Here is an 18,161-nt window from a genome sequence, read left to right as displayed (position 1 = left end):
CCTCCCCTCCCCTATCTCTAAACAAACAATAAGTGTGACTCAGAGTGACAATTAAAAATAAAAATCAATAGTCCAAATGTTCCAGTTTGGTTAAGAAAAATTATCAGCTGGATACCAGTTGCAGGGATCTCAAGTTTATCACTAAAGAACAACCTTCACTTCACTCACACTAAGAGTTCATTAGTAGAAGAATTACTTTAAAACTCTAATGGATAGCTGCGATTTATATGTGATGTGTGATGACTTTTGCTGAATCCTTACCTTGAAGCGAACATGCTAGCTACTCAAAGGCTGCTCTGTGAGCCAAAGGCCTTCCCTCTGAGGTCCAATCTATGTCACAGTGACAGCTCAGGTGCAGAGGAGAAGGTGTGCTGCTAGCTAAGGGTGGATGACCAGAGAGAAGGAGGGCTTAGCAGTCACAGCGACTCAGCAAATTTGAACATATGCTACTTCTGGTACATGCATGCATAAAAGTGACTGAAAATGGGACCTTCTTCCTAGTCTGGTTAAGTTGGATGGGCGAGACATTGCGTGTTGAGTGCTATCAATATGCAGTGCAGAGCACTGGGTGAGGGATGGAAAATGCAGTAGCTGTTCTGATAAGAGCCCATCTGATCTTCATATTCAGTGAGCTCTACTGCCAACAGGACATAAATAAGAGTTGGGTGGCTTTTCAAAATTATCTTTTATGCTATAGTATTTAAAATAAAGACAGAGATGAAAGATGAGAGTTTTTCTTACATAATAAAAGCTGTGGTAGGTGAATTTATTTCAAATTTTTTATTATCACATATATTTAAATTTTAGCATAGTTGGTATACAGGCTAGTACTGGTTAGATTATTTTAGGAATAAACATAGTTATCTGACATCTCCAAACCTTCCTACTGCATGAAATACAATTTGTAAAAGTGATAAACAGTCATCATCCAACCATCCTACAACCTACACTGTACTATTGTATGTTGTAGATTTTGCTATTTCTGTGTATATGTGTACCATAATTGCAGTTACATAACATTTGTCATTATTGGTTCACATATCCCTTCAAATCTTAAAATAACTCTTTCCTGACTTCCGGCAAAGATGGAGGCATAGGTGGGAACACTGTGCCCCCCTCCCACAACTAAATGTAAAGACAGCTAAGTTTAAGAAACAAAAACACAACCAAAACAGTGAAAATTGAACTGTACGGAAGTCTGACAACAACTAACCACTCAGCCAGACCGGTAAGAGGGGCGGAGGCAGCAGCGGAGCCGGGTCAGGCAGGGTCGGGCTGGAAAGACCCTTCAGTCCTACCAGCCCAGGAGTGGAGCCGGAGGTGGTTGGTGGATCCCAAGCATAGGGTGGCAGGTGGACCCAGTGAGGGCGCAGGGCGGCTGGCTGACTGTGGTCACACATTCACACATAGATAAACCAAGAAGAGGAGCAAACAGTGAGACAGATCGCTCAGGCGAGGGCCCCAGTGATGGGAATAAGAGCCTGAAAGCACCAACTGGAAAGACTTTCTCGGGGTCAAGGGGCCAGGAGAGGCTCCCAGGCTCACACAGAGTTCGTTGGAGAGACCCACAGGGTCCTGGAGAGTACATGGGCCCACACACCTGGGAAAGGCACCAGAGGGGCCCAATTTGCTTCTGAGAAGATGCAGAGGGGACAGAAATCTGAGAGTGGGGCGGAGCAAAGCACCATTTTTATTCCCCTCTCTGACCCTGCCCCCACATTCAGGGTCACAATCCAGCCACTGGGTTGCCTGGTCCTGACGAACACCTAAGGCTCCACCCCTCAAACATAACAGGACCAAACAGACCAAGCATTATGACTCAAAAACATCTCAAAGCCCCAGAACCTATAAGTCTAAGGGATCAACAAAGAGCCAGCCTTTCAGGTGCACAGTTCAAAACACTGGTGATCAGGATGCTCACAGAATTGGTTGATTTTAGCCAGAAATTAGCGGAACATATGGAGGCTAAACTGATTGAAATGAAGGGAAATGCACAGGAAACCAATAGTGATGGAAAGGAAACTGGGACTCAAATCAAGGGAGTGGACCAGAAGAAAGGAAGAAACAACCAAACAGAAAAGAAGGAACGAAGAAGAATTCAAAAAAATGAGGAGGGGCTTAGGAACCTCCAGGACATCTTTAAAGGTTCCAACGTCCAAATTATAGGGGTACCAGAAAGGGAAGAGGAACAGCCACAAGGGGAAAACTTATTTGAACAAATAATAAAGGAGAACTTCCCCTGTCTGGCAAAGGAAATAGACTTCCAGAAAACCCAGGAAGCTCAGAGAGTCCCAAAGACATTGGACCCAAGAAGGAACACACCAAGGCACATCATAATTACATTAGCCAACATGAAAATGAAGGAGAGAATCCTAGAAGCAGCAAGAGATAAGGGGACAGTTACCTGCAAAGGAGTGCCCATCAGACTGTCAGAGGATTTCTCAAAAGAGAACTTACAGTCAAGAAGGGGCTGGAAAGAAGTATTCCAAGTCATGAAATCCAAACACCTACAGCCAAGATTGCTCTATCCAGCAAAGCTTTCATTTAGAATGGAAGGGCAGATAAAGTGCTTCTTAGATAAGGTCAAATTCACGGAGTTCATCATCATCAAGCCCTTATTATATGAAACGTTAAAAGGATATATCTAAGAAAAAGCAGATAAAAAATATGAACAGTGAAAGGACAGCAAACTCACAGTTATTAACAACCACACCTAAAACAAAAGCAAACTAAGAGGACAGCTAGATCAGGAGCAGAACCATAGAAATGGAGATCACATGGAGGGTTAGCAACAGGGGAGTTGGAGGAGAAAAAGTGGGAGAAGCTGCAGGGAATAAGTAGCATAGATGGTAGGTAGAAAATAGACAGGGGAAGGACAGGAATACTATGGGAAATACAAAAATTAAAGTGACACATGGACATGAACTAAAGGGGTGAATGGTGGCGGAGGGGTGTGTAGGGTGGAGGGGAGTGAAGTGGGGAATGGGACAACTGTAATGGCATAATCAATAAAATATATAAAAATAACTCCTATTCATCTGTATAATCTATACAGTCATCATTTTAATCACTATATAAACAGCTCATTTTAAAGTAAAATAATTGAACACTTCATTGTTTTGTTAAATATGAGTTTACAATTTTCACACTGAAAATAATTTTATTGGGGGAAAAAGATTCACATTAAGTAATTATTTCTCCTCAAGTGAAGGGCACACACTTACTGGTTTTTTCAGGTCTGTTCACTCTCAGTGTGAGATAGAGAAAGACTCTGGAAGCAAGAGGCCACCCTCACCTCAAAAAGGGTTACAAAATACACTGTATGGTAACATCCTCCGAGGACATCTAGGTGTGTGAGTCACATCCCCAACCACTCTGTTTGAAAAGTAAAAGGAATGAGCAAATGTCAATCTGCCATCAAGGCACATGAGCCAGCCACACAATACTAGTCACTTACAGCATCTGTAAAATGCCCTGTGTCAGAATAAGCATTCTCATGAGGAAAGAGACACAGACCTGGACCAACCAGAGTGACTGTGCTGGTGAAAGACACAGGAGAACACGTAAACAGTCTGTATCTCTACAGAATTCACAGCTCATCACTCAAAAGTTCCTGGGGACCATACACAGCCCAGGTTGTTTCTCTGAGACCCAACGTCCAATTCTGCCCTGTGGTCAGTAGTGGCTCATCATTTTACCCCCAAAGATGGAAACAGTGAGAAAGGCTCCTACACCAAAGAGGTAAAAGAAAAGAAGGCAACCTATTTAGTACCTGCATTTGTGCCCAACGACCTCAGAAGCAAAAGCACTTGGAAGTCACACAGGGTCCTGCCTTCTTGGAGCTCCTCTGGGAGCTGCAGACACTCTTCTCTGTTTCTGACTGAAAAATAATGGGGAATTCTCAGAAAAGGGGGTTTTATTCCCCAATGGACTTGACCTAGTTGGCAGCCCTGGGGTCTCACTGGAGGGCAGGGCTTGACAAGCAGTGCATGCCCTCTGCCACAAAGAAGGAGACAGACCAACTCTCTTTTCCTGCTTCTGCTCTCGCCCCTGCAAGACACAAGGCCACAGAGCACTGCTCTGAGGTGATGTCACTCATTACAGAACCTGGATACACTGTGCTGTTTGGATACTGTGCAACCCAGCACTGCCCTGTTCCCCAAACCTGGTCCAGGTGAAACTAAAAGGAAGTCGGTTCATTGTGACAATGAGTAAGCTCCTGGCATAAACCTTGATATTTAGGCTTCTCCCCTCTGTAATCTGGGTCCCAAGAGTTGCAACAGAGGTGGCATGTAAGCACCCAGAAAAACCATCAGAATCCAAGTGACAACTGAAGGGGTTGATGTGCTGTAGACAGCTAGTTATGGAGGGAGCAGGGGGTGGCCTGGGGACTCCAAAGTATGGTCAAGGTGTCCCCATGGGGCTTATTAGAACCTGGCTGAGGGAGGGTTTTCCAGGGGACAAAGCATTGGAGGTACCCTCTAATCTCTACCCTGAAGTGGGGAGATTTAAAGTCCAGCCCTTCCAGGAGGGGAGGAAAGGACCCAATGCAAGGTGGCTTCTCTCACAGCTTCATGCCTCTTCTGGGACCAGGAGAGGATCTGCTAAGTACAACATTATCATATTTATTTGTACTCTGCTGCACTCTCATACTCAATGTAATGGAGTCAAAATGTTATTTTGGAAATCTCATATCAATAAAGCATGCAGTTTACAACTAATTCTTTCTAAACTGTGTGATTCTAGACTTTCTGGGATCACGACCTGAACTCTGCAAAACTGAGCATTTAATCAAATTTTGGAACATGTCCACCTGTGCTCTAACTCTACATTTCCATGCTGGTGAGAAACACATTCAGGAACACTAAAAAGGAGTTCTGATCATATGAGAAGCCTGGTACATGCTGGGCAATCCATCAGTATTGGCACCTATCTTCTTCCCTGTTTGTTTCATGATACAGGCGGTCTTCAGAAAGTCTGAAAACTGATACACAGGTGACAAACTAGTAGCCAACTGACCCTGTGAAAACAGTAGTTTAGGACACAGTTTTCCAAGTTTGACAGCATCTGACCATCAAGTATAAAAATAACAATTTTAAGATAATAAGTAATGAAATATTAATGTTTATGATAGCAACCAACTATAACCTTGGGAAATGAATCACCTCAAAATGACATGTTTTTATTTCATTATCCAGGTGACTTTCCTGTAACATGTAAAAGTGATTAGAGCAAGAAATACACATACACATAACACAAATATACACACAGGACATTGATACACACAAAACAGGCAGCTCTTAACTACAATAAAGATGTTCTCAGGTATGTACATTATCCATCAGAACTGGACACGTCCTGTCATCACAGCTCTCTTTTCATACTGCATTTATACCTATGTTTCAAGCAAGGTCCTCTAGAATTTTGATTATACTTTCTATCTGAAAACAGAATGAGTAAAAACAAACACACTGATCATGAAATGACTTCCAAATGAAATTATTGGAAATTGGTTTTCAAGTCATTGGTTTTTCACCCACATGGTAAACATCCAAATAATGAAAAAAATGGTTATTCAGAAAGTCATGGTAGGTATATAATTGATGGAAATAATTATCAATTGTTACCAAATATATTTATTGAGTACTGTGTTAAAGGTAAACAATTTGATGTTTTCCCTTTGCATCTTGACAAAAACAAGAGAATAAAGAATTGACTATGGCTTATTGGGCAGAGCCTGAGATATGAACTCTTCAGTTTGTAGGTGCCTGGGTTCTGACTGTGAGAGCTGTGACTGAGTGAGGGGAATGTATTCCTACAGTTTTGAGAAATACCTTCAAAATAGTTCAATTACATTTTCTCTGATGTTGGCTTCCTTGAATCATATTCTTAGTTTTAGGCATTTCTCAGATTGTTATATCCTCACCCAAGGACATGCTTATTGATTTTAGAGAGAGGAGAAAGGAGGAGGAGAGAGAAACATCCATTAGAGAGAGAAACATTGATGGGTTGCCTTTTATATTCACCCTGATTTGGGCCTGAACCTGCAACCTTTTTATGTGCCTTGAGTGGGAACTCAATCCATGATCTCTTGGTTCATGGGATGATGCTCCAGCCAACTTAGCCACTGAAACAAGGCTTCTCAGATTTTTGAAAAGAGGAGTGGGGCATTTAATTTGAAGACCAGAAACCATAAAAATCCTAGCAGAAAACAGGCAATAAAATCGTGGTTATTTTTTCTAGAAATATTCTAGTATATCTCTTAGGCAAATGAAAGGAAAGAAGGACTAAACAAATTGAACTCTACCAAACTGAAAAGTGTTCACACAGAAAAACAAAACTAAACAAAACAAAACAGAAAAAACAAACCATCAACATAACAAAAGGAAAACCACTGAATGAGAGAAGATATTCACCAAAGATATATCTGATAACACACTAACAATGTGCTAAATCTACAGAGAACTCAGGCAGCTAAACACTAATACAAAGCACTACAAATAAGAACTGGGCAAAAGACCTCAGTACACACTCCTCCAAAGAGGACTGACAGATGGCCAATACACAGAAGAAAAGATGCTCAATGTCACTGACTTCTAGAGAGATGCAAAGGAAAACCACAGGGTGAATCATATCACACCTGTGAGAATGGCTATTATCAATAAAATAACAAACAACAAGTGCTGATGAGGATACAGAGAAAAGGGAACCCTCCTGCAGTGTTGGTGGGAATGCAGACTGGGAATGCAGCCACTGTGGAAAACAGTATGGAGTTTCCTTGAAAAATTAAACATGGAACTGCCTTATGACCTAGCCAATTCACTTGTGGGAATATATCCAAAGAAGCCTACAACTCTACTTTGAAAGAATATAAGGTGAGGCACAAACAGTATTATAAAATTTAATTGCAGAACCTCTTACCACAAAATCATAAGCATGTAATTCTGTAACATAACCATATCACACTCACACACCACCTGACATTTTAGGTAAAATGTTTAAACAAAAACTACAGATTACAACATTCATATTATTCCCCTACCAACCACACTTCTGACTGTATATTCAGAACCTGTATATGCACCCTTATGATCATTACAGTGTTGTTTACAATAGCCAAAAACTGGAAAAAGCCCAAGTACTTATCAGTAGGCGAGGGGATAAAAAAGCCGTGGTCCATTTACACCATGGAATACTACATGGCCACAAAAAAGAAGGAAAATCTTACCCTTAGTGACAGCATGAATGGTCCTGGAGATCATTATGCTAAATGAAGTAAGCCAGTCAGAGAAAGGTCAACACCACAGGATCTCATTTACATGAGGAATCTAATGAACACCAAGAACTAGCAAACAAAAAAGAAACAGAGTCATAGGTATAGAGAACAGAGAGACAGCTGTCAGAAGGAGGGGGTGGTGGCCAGGGGGGGAAAGGTAAAGGGTCAACTTCCCCAGCATCTTCTCTGACCACATCCCTTTCCCCTATTGTACACTCAGCTCTGTCACAGTTGTCTTGTGTTGCTTGCTCCTACCACAAGCCATCATCAGCTGAGTGGTTAAGACACTACAAGAATATTGGGGGGAATAATTTCAAGAACTTCAAGAGGGGATTTAATCTTGCTCTGTTAGAAATGGTCATAACCAAAGAATAAATGTAATCTTTGTGTAATGCAGAAAAGGTTTACCTGTAGAACCATTTAAACATTTACTAATACATGTCCTTCATTTAACCTTTAAGATATTTTAGGATTTTTCACATAGTTTCTTTTGCAATACAGCTTCGCAAACTTTTCCCCTTTGCTACTAAATCATTTCACCAAAGAATTTAGAGGTTTTTTTTAACCTTTCACTGCATTCACCACACAATTGTTGAGGCACCTTCATATAACTATTCTGTATTAAAATTTCAGTCCACTTTGGAAGGAACCTCATAGGGCATTACTTTTACTGTGCTGTTTCCAACTACCACAGGTGATAGGAAGTCAAATATCTAAGTACAGAGAAGTGTGTTGATACAATTTCCTCACATTTAATTTCTTGTCCATGTAATATTCCTGGTTTGAGGAAATGAGAATTCACTATTTTTTTAAAAGAAAGACAAAAAATTTCAATAATCTAGTTGTCCCATTTTAACTTTAAAATCTATGCTCTTGGCCCTGGCTGGTGTAGCTCAGTGGATTGAGCGCCGGCCTGCAAACCACATGATCGTGGTTCGATTCCCAGTCAGGGCACATGCCTGGGTTGCAGGCCAGTTCCCAGCAGGGTACTCACAAGAGGCAACTATACATTGATACTTCTCTCCTTCTCATTTTCCCTTCCCCTCTAAAGATAAATAAATAAAGTCTTAAAATAAAAAACCTATGATCTTAAATGGAAGTTTACCTTATACTCAGGGTAGAAGTTGAACAATTACTATTTGTATAGGAAACTTGTAATTCAGAGAACTCTCTGAGTTTTCCATTCACCTGGACCTCACCTGTAGCATCCTACAAAGGGCATCCTTCACCTGAGCATTTCTCAGGCTGTAGATGAGGGGGTTCAGCACTGGGTTAAAGAGAGTATATAATAGGGATAGAATTTTATTCTTGTCCCCTTCTTGACCAGAGTCAGGGACCATATAAACCACCATGGATATGCCAAAGAAGAGCCCGACCACACAGAGGTGGGAGGAGCAGGTGGAGAAGGCCTTCTTGCGGCCCTCTACAGACTTTATCTTCAGGATGGCCCGGAGGATGTGCATGTAGGAAACCAGCACCAAGCAGAGGGGCGCGAGTAAGATCAAGATAGAAGCAGCAAAGACGACCATTTTGTTGAGCCAGGTGTCAGCACAGGCCAGCTTGAGGACAGACAAGAGCTCACAGAAGAGGTGGTTTACTTCCCGAGACCTGCAGAAAGGTAGCCTTAGAAGGAGAAGCACATGTATGAGAGCCAGGACAAATGCGCATGTCCAGCACATGGTGGCCAGGACTGTGCACACAGTCCAGCTCATGATGACAGTGTACTGGAGGGGGTGGCAGATGGCCACATACCGATCATAGGACATTGCCACCAAAATCAGGCATTCTGTAGGAGCAAGAACCAAATACAAAAATGTCTGCATGATGCATGGGACAAAGGAAATGGCTCTATTCTGGGTCATTAAGTTTGCCAGCATGTTGGGGACATTGTTGGAAGCATAGGTGATGTCAATGATGGCCAGGTGGGAGAGGAAGAAATACATGGGGGTATGTAATCTTTGGTCCAGACAGATGAGCACAAAGATCAAGCCATTTGCCAAGAGATTGAAGGTGTAGAGCAGGGAGAAGACCCAGAAGAGGAGAACTTCTGTCTCTGGGCTGAGCTGGAATCCCAGCAGCACAAACTCTGTGGCCCATGACCGGTTTTCCCCCATTCCTTACAGAGCTGGTCAAGATCAGAATTGTGATAAGGCCCGGGCTGGGGAATCAAAACAAAGTGGAGTTAATCTCAGTGTGAGCTCAGAGACAGGTTGTATCATTGTCACTCCTTGAAAGCTTCCCTTTCTCCCCCAAAACTGGTTACCTGTTTTTAACTTTCCTATGAAATACATTTAAACTTATAGAAAATAGTCAAGAATTACGCAAAGAACTCCAATATAACCATATGACCAGAATTAAGAGATTTTCCTATTTATTTCATATTTGCAGTATGTCTTTTTTTATATTATTATATGTGAGTACTGCCTTTTTGTGAAGCACTTGAGACTAAAACATAAATAGACATGATACCCATTTACTCTTAAATTCCTCTTTTTTCCACCAAAAACAAAGGCATTCAGTAATCTAACCACAATGATCAAAATCAGGCAATTTGATAAAAACATGATTCTTTAATCTATTATGTTTTCTCTCTACTTCCCTCACCAAGGGCCCAATCCAAAATGACATTTGAGATTTGACATTATTTATCTTTATTCTTCTTTCATCTTAAATAGTCACTCTGTCTGCCTTTGCCGTTCATGAGCTGTGAATTTTGGAAGATTGTAGTGAAGTTCTTCACTACACTGCTCTCCAAATGGGACTACATGCAGCTTATTATTGTTTTATTCAGATTATTCACTTTCTGCAGGGAAATTAAATATCTTCCATTGTCCTTCACCAATAAGTGCCTGAGGTTTAGTGTCCCATCATCAGTGACGCTCACTCAGATCGCCTGATGAACATGGTGCCTCCAGAGTATCTCCATTATTGAATCGTTATCTTTTTCCCTCATGTAATTTCTGGAGCATCCATTAAAGTTACTACATAATATTCTGTTTCTCATAGAGCTTCTTAGCCACTAATTTCAGTGCCTGTTGATTATCTTGCCTAACTCCATTGTCAGTAGTGATCTTTGCGAAACATGGTGTTCTACTCCATCACTGCTGGTACATTTATTGGTTGTCAATTTCCTTGTAAGGAAAGGCTCTATTATCTACCTAGCTATCTGTCAATCATCTATATATCTTTATACATCTGCATCTATCATCCTTCTGTTAGTATGGACTCATGAATTTTTTAATCAAGGGATTAGAATCATTTCTTCTCTTTATTTATTCATTCCCAATTACTTTAGATCTAAACAAACAAAGCTTGCCCTTTTGTTTTCTTCCACATCTCCATAGTTTTTGAGCACTTCCTTACTTCTGATGGCTGTTTCACACTTTTCTCATACATTCCCCACTTCAGCCACGGGCACACACACTTCTCCAAAAGGGTGTGATTACTCTAGGGAAGAGTCATACTTATAAACCAGTATCTTAATGTCAATAACTTATACTTTTAGCATGATTCCTGCCACATTTCTGATGTCCTCTTTTAAAACAGCAAGCATAAAATTTGGCAAGGAATACAAATTGTTACTGGGGCAACACATTCTCATGTTTCTGAACATTGAAAATGGCTTAACTGCCCTGGCTGGTGTAGCTCAGTGGATTGAGCGTGGGCCTGCGAACCACACGATCATGGTTCGATTCTGAGGTCAGGGCACATGCCTGGGTTGCAGGCCAGTTCCCAGCAGAGGACTCACGAGAGAAAACAGTACATTGATGTTTCTCTCCTTCTCTCCTTCCCTTTCTCTCTAAAGATAAATAAATTTAAAAAATCTTAAAAAAAAGAAAAGAAAACAGCTTAACTGCCTTCCCTTTTATGGAGTCAAATGTATTTCACTAAGTTAACATTAACGTTGAAGAAAATAGTCTTAATATTATTTAGTAGTTTATTTTTAGGCAAGATATATATTTGTAACCAATACCTTATTAATTATAAAGTTTATACTATTTTTTATTACTACTCAGAAAATCACAGAGTTGAAGATTTTAAGATTTAATTTTAAGAATATGGGTCACTGTGTGACTATGGTGGTTCTTACCTTTTATGAGCTATTGATATGAAGTTTGAACACTTTCTTAGAAAAACACTAAGAGACTCTATTTAAGAGGAAAGAGGTAATACCTTGAAAAAAACAAATAGGCATTATTAACAGTGTGTATATACAGTAATATTATTTTACTGTACATTTTCACATGTATAATGAATTTAAATATATATATTAACCAATGTTGTTGGTTTACTCATTTTTTTATTTAGAAAAACATCAGAAACTATTTCCCATGTCAAAACATCTATGAAACATGTTGTGAAGAGCTGCACACTATTTCCTTGAGTATAAGTATTTTATTTATTATCTCATTAGGTTTGTGCAATATAATGCTTCTGTGAATAAATTTTGAACTCATGAATCCTTCCTGTAAATTCTGAGAGTTGACAGTGCTCAGTGAAATCAGTCACACAATTTATGTATCTGTGTTCATGTATTGCTCTGTCTCTAGTCATCTGAAGATCAAACAACAAAATCCCAGCAGCAGGGAGACTCAGCTCTGTCAGAAACTGCCCAGTGGGAAGGGTGTCTATCTCCATAGTCCTGACTCTCTTACAACTGAATTCACCTCTGCCTCATGGTTGTCCCACTTCTGTGGCTGTTTCGACCACTCTGGCTGCCAGGGAGTGCTGGTTCTCTCCTCACTCAGGTGAAAGCCTGCTGGTCTTCACCTTCCTTCATTCTTCAGTTCACTCTTCTCTCTGATGGATGTTAAATACTCCACAGACCTTAGAACAGCCTGACTTGCAATGTGTGAAGCTATTTGGTTACCAGGCTGTAAATAATTCTTACTCTCAGTCTACCTGCCTCCTGAGCTATTTACCCTCTTATTTGAAGAAACTGACACATTTTGTGTGACATTATTTCATGTCCTACCTCCTCCACCCCAGGTTCCACATGGTCCACGTGAAAGAAACAACCCCAACACCAATATTTGGATTTCCTCTTAGACGTCTTTACATCTACGTCATGAACAACAAGAGACGCAGATTTCTCAGTAGTGTCTTGTCAAGTGTTTTCTTCTGAATTCCACTTTCTGTCTTGAGGGCAACTCCTGTTTTCTGGATGAATGGCACCTGTAATTACAAGACTCTTCACTGTGTATGAACATGGGGAGAAGGTTCCTACCTGTGCAGCAATTACAAGTTAAACAATCCCTTTAACACAATGAACATCAATTAACCCCTCTGCCTACAGATGATGCCACTGCACCACACAGGCTGTACAGCAAGGCTTCAGGGGAGTGGACAGTGCATGCCTAAGTAATGTCAAGGTTCATCTCTTAAGACCATGGATATAATTTTAATTCACATACTTTGTAAGGCTTATGTGGATGGATGATTTGGGGAATTTTAAATGTGCTGAGAATTACAGTCTATACCTTGGAGGGCAGTCAGGCCTCAGTACCTGAGCATTCTCAGGCTGGTGGACCCTCAGGTGGGTATGCAAATGTGTCAAACACACCCAAGTGCTGCCACACTGGGCTGACCACTGCCCTCACCCTTTTACCACAATGGGTGTTGTAGGGCACCACACCTTTCTCATCTGAACCATGGCATCATAGTTGCAGCCAGTTACAACAGAGAGAAAGGTGGATACCTGCTTTATCATCCTTGGGTCCCATTGAAGGGCTGGATGTCAGAGAACCTGAAAATAGGGTCTTTATACTCTTGGGAGTTAGGCTAGGTTCTTGTGGGAGGCTCTTCAGAAACAAAGCAAAATACATGCTTTGCCAATAACAAGAGTTACAACAGTCATATTCTCACTGTAAGGTATATGGGGAAACTTCAGGACATATCAAAGACAGAAGGAGATTCAAATCAAATGTCACTTATTTAAGCTGAGATTCCCTCTCACCAAATAATGAACTTTTTATCCTTAAATGTCTTACACATCTTTATGTCTCATGACAATTAGTATAGTCCTTGATGAAACTGACACTTAGGAAATGTTTGTTAAATAGATAATCGGCATTTTAGTTAAAAAATGTGTGTATGTTAAGCATGTTCTGTTTGCCAGGTCTATTGACCAAGACATGGTTTCTATTTTATTAGAAAAGCACAGTGAGAATTTGATCAGTGGAGGAAACAGGCAAAGTCCTAGATTTTCATTTTCAAAAATAAGAGTACTTTTGGGAAGATTCAATGTAAATGTGTGTTACATTTGTGACATTAATTTTTTCTACAATTAAAGAATACTGCTATGTTTTGGAAAGTGACAGAAAGCCACATCAGTGTTGCCAAGTTCTACTCAAAGACAGCTGTACCCCGTAAGTAACATCTGAAAAATATTTAACCTCTGAACATGAAGAATAATAATTTTGTTGAGTGTAGCTCAGTGCATTATTAGTCAGTAGGAACATTTGTTTACTAACTCTTTAGTTTTGTGTCTTTGTAAATGGATTATTTTATTTTAAATGTACTTATCATTTTACTTTTATTTTAATTACCACAGTATCATTTTGCTATTAAAAATTAAGGATCATGAAAACAAAGTGGAAGACACACTAAGTGTCTTAAGCAGACACACAATGGAACAGAGAAGAAAATATCACATTGAGAACAAAACACTAGTGACATACATACAAAGGTTTGTGAGGTCGGCAGAAGCAGCTCTTCACCTGAGAGGTTCTGTGGCTCCGAGTTTCTTCAGCTCTGGAGCTTTATTCAAACTTCCCCACCTCCGTCCTGGAGTCTCACACTCAGTCTGCCCTAATGGATGATAGAAGAGATATTTACAACACATACTAGGATTTCTAATGTGGCAATCATCTCCAAGAGCTCATCACCTCGGCTGTTCAGGAAAGGAGGTGACTGTATGGTAAGTTTACATTTTACCCAGTTTCAGCAAAGAAATGCTTACTGTCCCACACCCTGGGAGTTTCTCTTCCATGGAGAGAACTTGCCCTGGATGTCACTCTCTTCATTCAGACTAGGTAGCACAGACTGACTCTACTCTGGCTCCTTGGAGCCTTACTCAGACAGAAAGCCTGGCTCTAAAGCCCTGGCTGAAACAGCAAGCTAGTTCTGACAACCACTACCCAAGCACATTGGGAGGAGATTGTGAGAGATGTTGAGGGTGGTCAGGGCCCTGCTCACAGCACAGGAGGAAGACTGTCCCTGAGGTGGGGAAGGAAGAAATTAGGCACCAGTTCCACTGACCTGCAGTGCCTGTGGGAGTCAGGAGGAAAGAGCACCCAGCAATGCCAGTCTCATGCACACAGCCATGGTGGTGTCAGCTGCCCTCCTGTCTGGCCTCAATTATCTACACTGAACACGACCTTCCAGCACAAATCAGTCTCTTCTGTGTGGGATTTTCTCATGAGCATTTACTCTGACCTCAAATAAACCCCATGGAGGAGAGAGATGCACCTGTGAATAGGGGCAGCAGCCTGCCCCTGTGCAGCTTCTGCAGGTGGAGACCCAGGCATGGAGGGGCCGCAGGTGTTGCTGTGGGTCCTTCAGAGAACCCCAGGGGCATAGCTTCCAATTGAGAATCAGATGAACTAAAAATCTTCTGGAGTTTCTACTGAGAGTTCACATTCCCCAAAGAATTATAAGATGTTCTGCCTAGTTTTCTTCTCCCTATAGGAAAAGAAAAATTCTCTGAATTCCCTCCGTGGAGGACAGCAAAGATCAAGTCTGACCCTCTCTGGGGGAAGAGCCCTGGGGACCAAGCAGGGAGGCTGCTAGCGCTGTGCTGTTTCTACCTGAAATTGCAGGGATCTCAGGAGCTTTGGTCCTGAGACAGACACCACCAATGACGGCAACCAAGCTCTTGAAATAATTAGCATTATGAAAGCCTTCTTCTCTCCTTGTTGTAGAGGGTGGGATTCCATGGAACTTGTTAGGGTGACCCTGAGAGAGAACAGGCCTCCAAGGCCAGGATATTTCGCCATCTGCACTCAGGGCTCATAGGTACAAATGAGAAACCATTATGATATCCATGAACAACAACTACTGAGTCCTTCTTAGGTTTCAGAAATTGTGCCAAGTACCTTATAATGACACCACACAATTCAATATGATAATAATTTTCCCTTTACAGATATGGAGCTCAAAGTTTGAATGCACTGTTATAGGAGTCCTCTGAGTGTGTGGCCTGGGGACCATAGGGAATCCCTGAGAACTGTTCAAGGCTCTACAAGGTCGGAAATGCTTTCACAATAATGCTCAGACACTTTGCCTTTGTCTCCTCACTCTCTCGGGAGTGTACAGTGTTGTAGACCACTCTGCCTGATTTTAGGAATTGTATCTTGACCCCTTGTGGCTAAGGGCGAGGGAGAACCTGTGGAATTGGAGCCACAGGGGACAAAGCTTATCTCTGGTAGCAAAGGCTGCCTCAGTTTCCTCTCCCTGCCCCCAAAGCTTGGTCGGAAGTCAATGAGGGTCAGACTTCTCACAGCGGGGTGCAACCTAAGTCAGACTCAATCACTTGGGAGGCCTTCATGGAAGGACTTGAGGTGGGGTGGGGGGGGTGCTGCAATAAAGAGCAATGGACTCTTTCCCCCTGGCTTTGACAAAGCCAGAGTCCCCATGTTTTCTGGGAGAATCACTTCCTGGCTCTAATCCCCTTAAGCCTGAATACCTGATGGGGAGGGGTGCAGTTCCTTGCCTTGTTAGAGCATGTGCTGGGAAAAATCTGGCATCACAAAGACTTCCTGATAAACCTGTGAAATCTGCTCTGCTAAGAGTGATTTCATTCATATGATAAGGGTCTGAGAGGAAATGAGTATGTCTCCCAAAGTTTCTGCAACTCTCTTCCTGACAGTCACTGACTGAGACTCTGAAGCCCTCAGATATCTTTGAAATGTTATCTACTGTTTGATCCTTGCCTCCTTATATTCCCGTGAATTACAATCCAATAAAAGGCTACTGAGAGGGGTGCTCAGGGCCTTTTTCTCCTCAGAGAAACTGGCTGCAGTTGGCCTTTGTCTCCCCTGAGAAACTGGCCACTAGTCCACTCCTTCTCCCCAAACAGATCTCAGCATATCTCGGTCATTACTCACTTTCGTCCATGGCACTTGGGGGGACTCGTGAGAGAAGTCGCTCCCACAGTATGGTGGGCTTTCTGGAGGTAACATGACATTTGATGAGGTGGCAGAGACAATGCAGACGATGTCAACCCAGCTGTTCTCTGCTCAACTAACACCTAAAGGTTTTTCAGAATTGTAAAACATAGCTACTCTTTTCAGCTGTGAAACTTCAGCTGTGTGAAACACCGCTAGGAAACTTCTATTTAGGAAAACTTTCTGAGTTTTCCCTTCACCTGTAGTGCCCTACACAAGGCGTCCTTCACCTGAGCATTCCTCAGGGTGTAGATGAGGGGGTTCAGCATTGGGTTAAAGAGACTGTAGGTAGAACAGGATCAGAATGTTCTCCTTCTCCTCTTGTTGACTGAAGTCAGGGACCATATTAACCACCATGGTGCAGCCAAAGAAGAGCCCGACCACACAGAAGTGGGAGGAGCAGGTGGAGAAGGCCTTCCTATAGCCCTCCCCAGACTGGATCATCAGGATGGTGAAGAGCATGCATGTGTAGGAGACCAGCCCCAAGCACAGGAGCCCCACTAAGAGAAACACACAGGCAGCAAAGATGACAAGCTGATTGAGCCCAGTCTCAGCACAGGCCAGCTTGAGGACAGACAGGATCTCACAGAAGAAGTGGATGACTTCATGAGGCCCACAGAAGGGCAGCCTCAGGATGAGAACCACATGGATCAAAGCCAAGAGGGAGCCACATGCCCAGAAAGTGGAGGCCAGGATGGTGCACACTCTCCAGCTCATGATGACAGAGTAATAGAGGGGGTGGAAAATGGCCACCTACTGATCATAGGACATCACCACCAAAATCAGGTAGTCTGTTTGAGCAAAGGCCTGAAGCAAATAAGTCTGCATAAGCCAATTTACAAAGGAGATGACTCTACTGTGGCTCACTAAGTTTGCCAGCATCTTGGGGACATTGATGGAAGCACAGGACATGTCAATGACAGTCAGACTGGACAGGAAGAAGTACATGGGGCTGTGCAGTCTACAATCTGAGCAGACAAGGCCCAGGATGACACCATTCCCCAGAAGGGTGAGGGCACAGAACAGAGAGGAGTCCAAAAATCACAAACTCCAGTGCTGGCTCCACCTGGAAGCCCAGCAAGGTGACTTCTGTGATCCATGTGCAGTTGCCCCCCATTCTCCTGGGGAGGAGATAGACACACCCACCACCAGGACAGGAGGATCACAGCTGTAAGGCAGTCAGGACACACAGTACTTACCAAATATTACCATGCAGGCATTTAGAAATGTCCTATTTTGAATGGATTCTCCATAATTTGGTTTTACATATACTGCGCAAAGCTAACTTGGTGTATTCATATACATTGGGAAAAATTTCCCTTGCATCAAAGGAATAATAGAATATATGTCTATCTATACATAGATAATAAAATATAAGAAAATACATTGTTATATACTCTACCTAATAGGATGCACACACCCATAGATGTATTTTATTTTGGAGAACACAGGGATCTGCCTTTCCTTCAAGGGCATGGGTCTGGATTATTTATGTAGAAAGAAAAGCAATGGCCCTGGCGAAATATCTGCAGTAGGAGGTAGTGTCATATCCTAGGCTTGCTTGCCTTCTTGGTCCAAGATAGGAAGGGATTAGGTTCCTCTTTTCTTTCTGGTTGCTTACTTATCCACCCACCTTCCCAACTGCTTTCCTACCCACTAATTTCCAATTTGAAATCCCTTCACAACAACATCTCAGTTTTGTAATGCCTTTCAAACTT

At 42.0% G+C, this 18,161-nt stretch overlaps 2 protein-coding genes across 2 annotated transcripts; both read right to left on the bottom strand.

Annotated features, from left to right (window-relative positions):
- Positions 1-8,460: 8,460 nt before the first annotated feature.
- On the bottom strand, positions 8,461-9,390 carry LOC118995253 (olfactory receptor 2A2-like). Its single transcript, XM_037058202.1, has one exon. The coding sequence runs from the start codon at positions 9,388-9,390 to the stop codon at positions 8,461-8,463; it is 930 nt and encodes a 309-aa protein (XP_036914097.1).
- A 7,326-nt stretch (positions 9,391-16,716) lies between these two features.
- Positions 16,717-17,160, bottom strand: LOC118995252 (olfactory receptor 2A5-like). The gene has a single exon (XM_037058201.1). It carries the CDS (start codon positions 17,158-17,160, stop codon positions 16,717-16,719), a length of 444 nt encoding a protein of 147 aa, XP_036914096.1.
- Between the last annotated feature and the right edge of the window lie 1,001 nt (positions 17,161-18,161).

The sequence above is a fragment of the Sturnira hondurensis genome, unplaced genomic scaffold, assembly GCF_014824575.4.
Source record: "Sturnira hondurensis isolate 20B ecotype Veracruz unplaced genomic scaffold, ASM1482457v3 Scaffold0010104, whole genome shotgun sequence".
NCBI lineage: Eukaryota > Metazoa > Chordata > Mammalia > Chiroptera > Phyllostomidae > Sturnira > Sturnira hondurensis.
Note: the sequence above shows the minus strand (reverse complement) of the source record. Positions and strands in the feature narration are given on the sequence as shown.

What these genes read in the sequence shown, in the direction of transcription:
- LOC118995253 (XM_037058202.1), bottom strand. Translation starts at nt 9,390, where the DNA reads ATGGGGGAAAACCGGTCATGGGCCACAGAGTTTGTGCTGCTGGGATTC.
- LOC118995252 (XM_037058201.1), bottom strand. Translation starts at nt 17,160, where the DNA reads ATGAGCTGGAGAGTGTGCACCATCCTGGCCTCCACTTTCTGGGCATGT.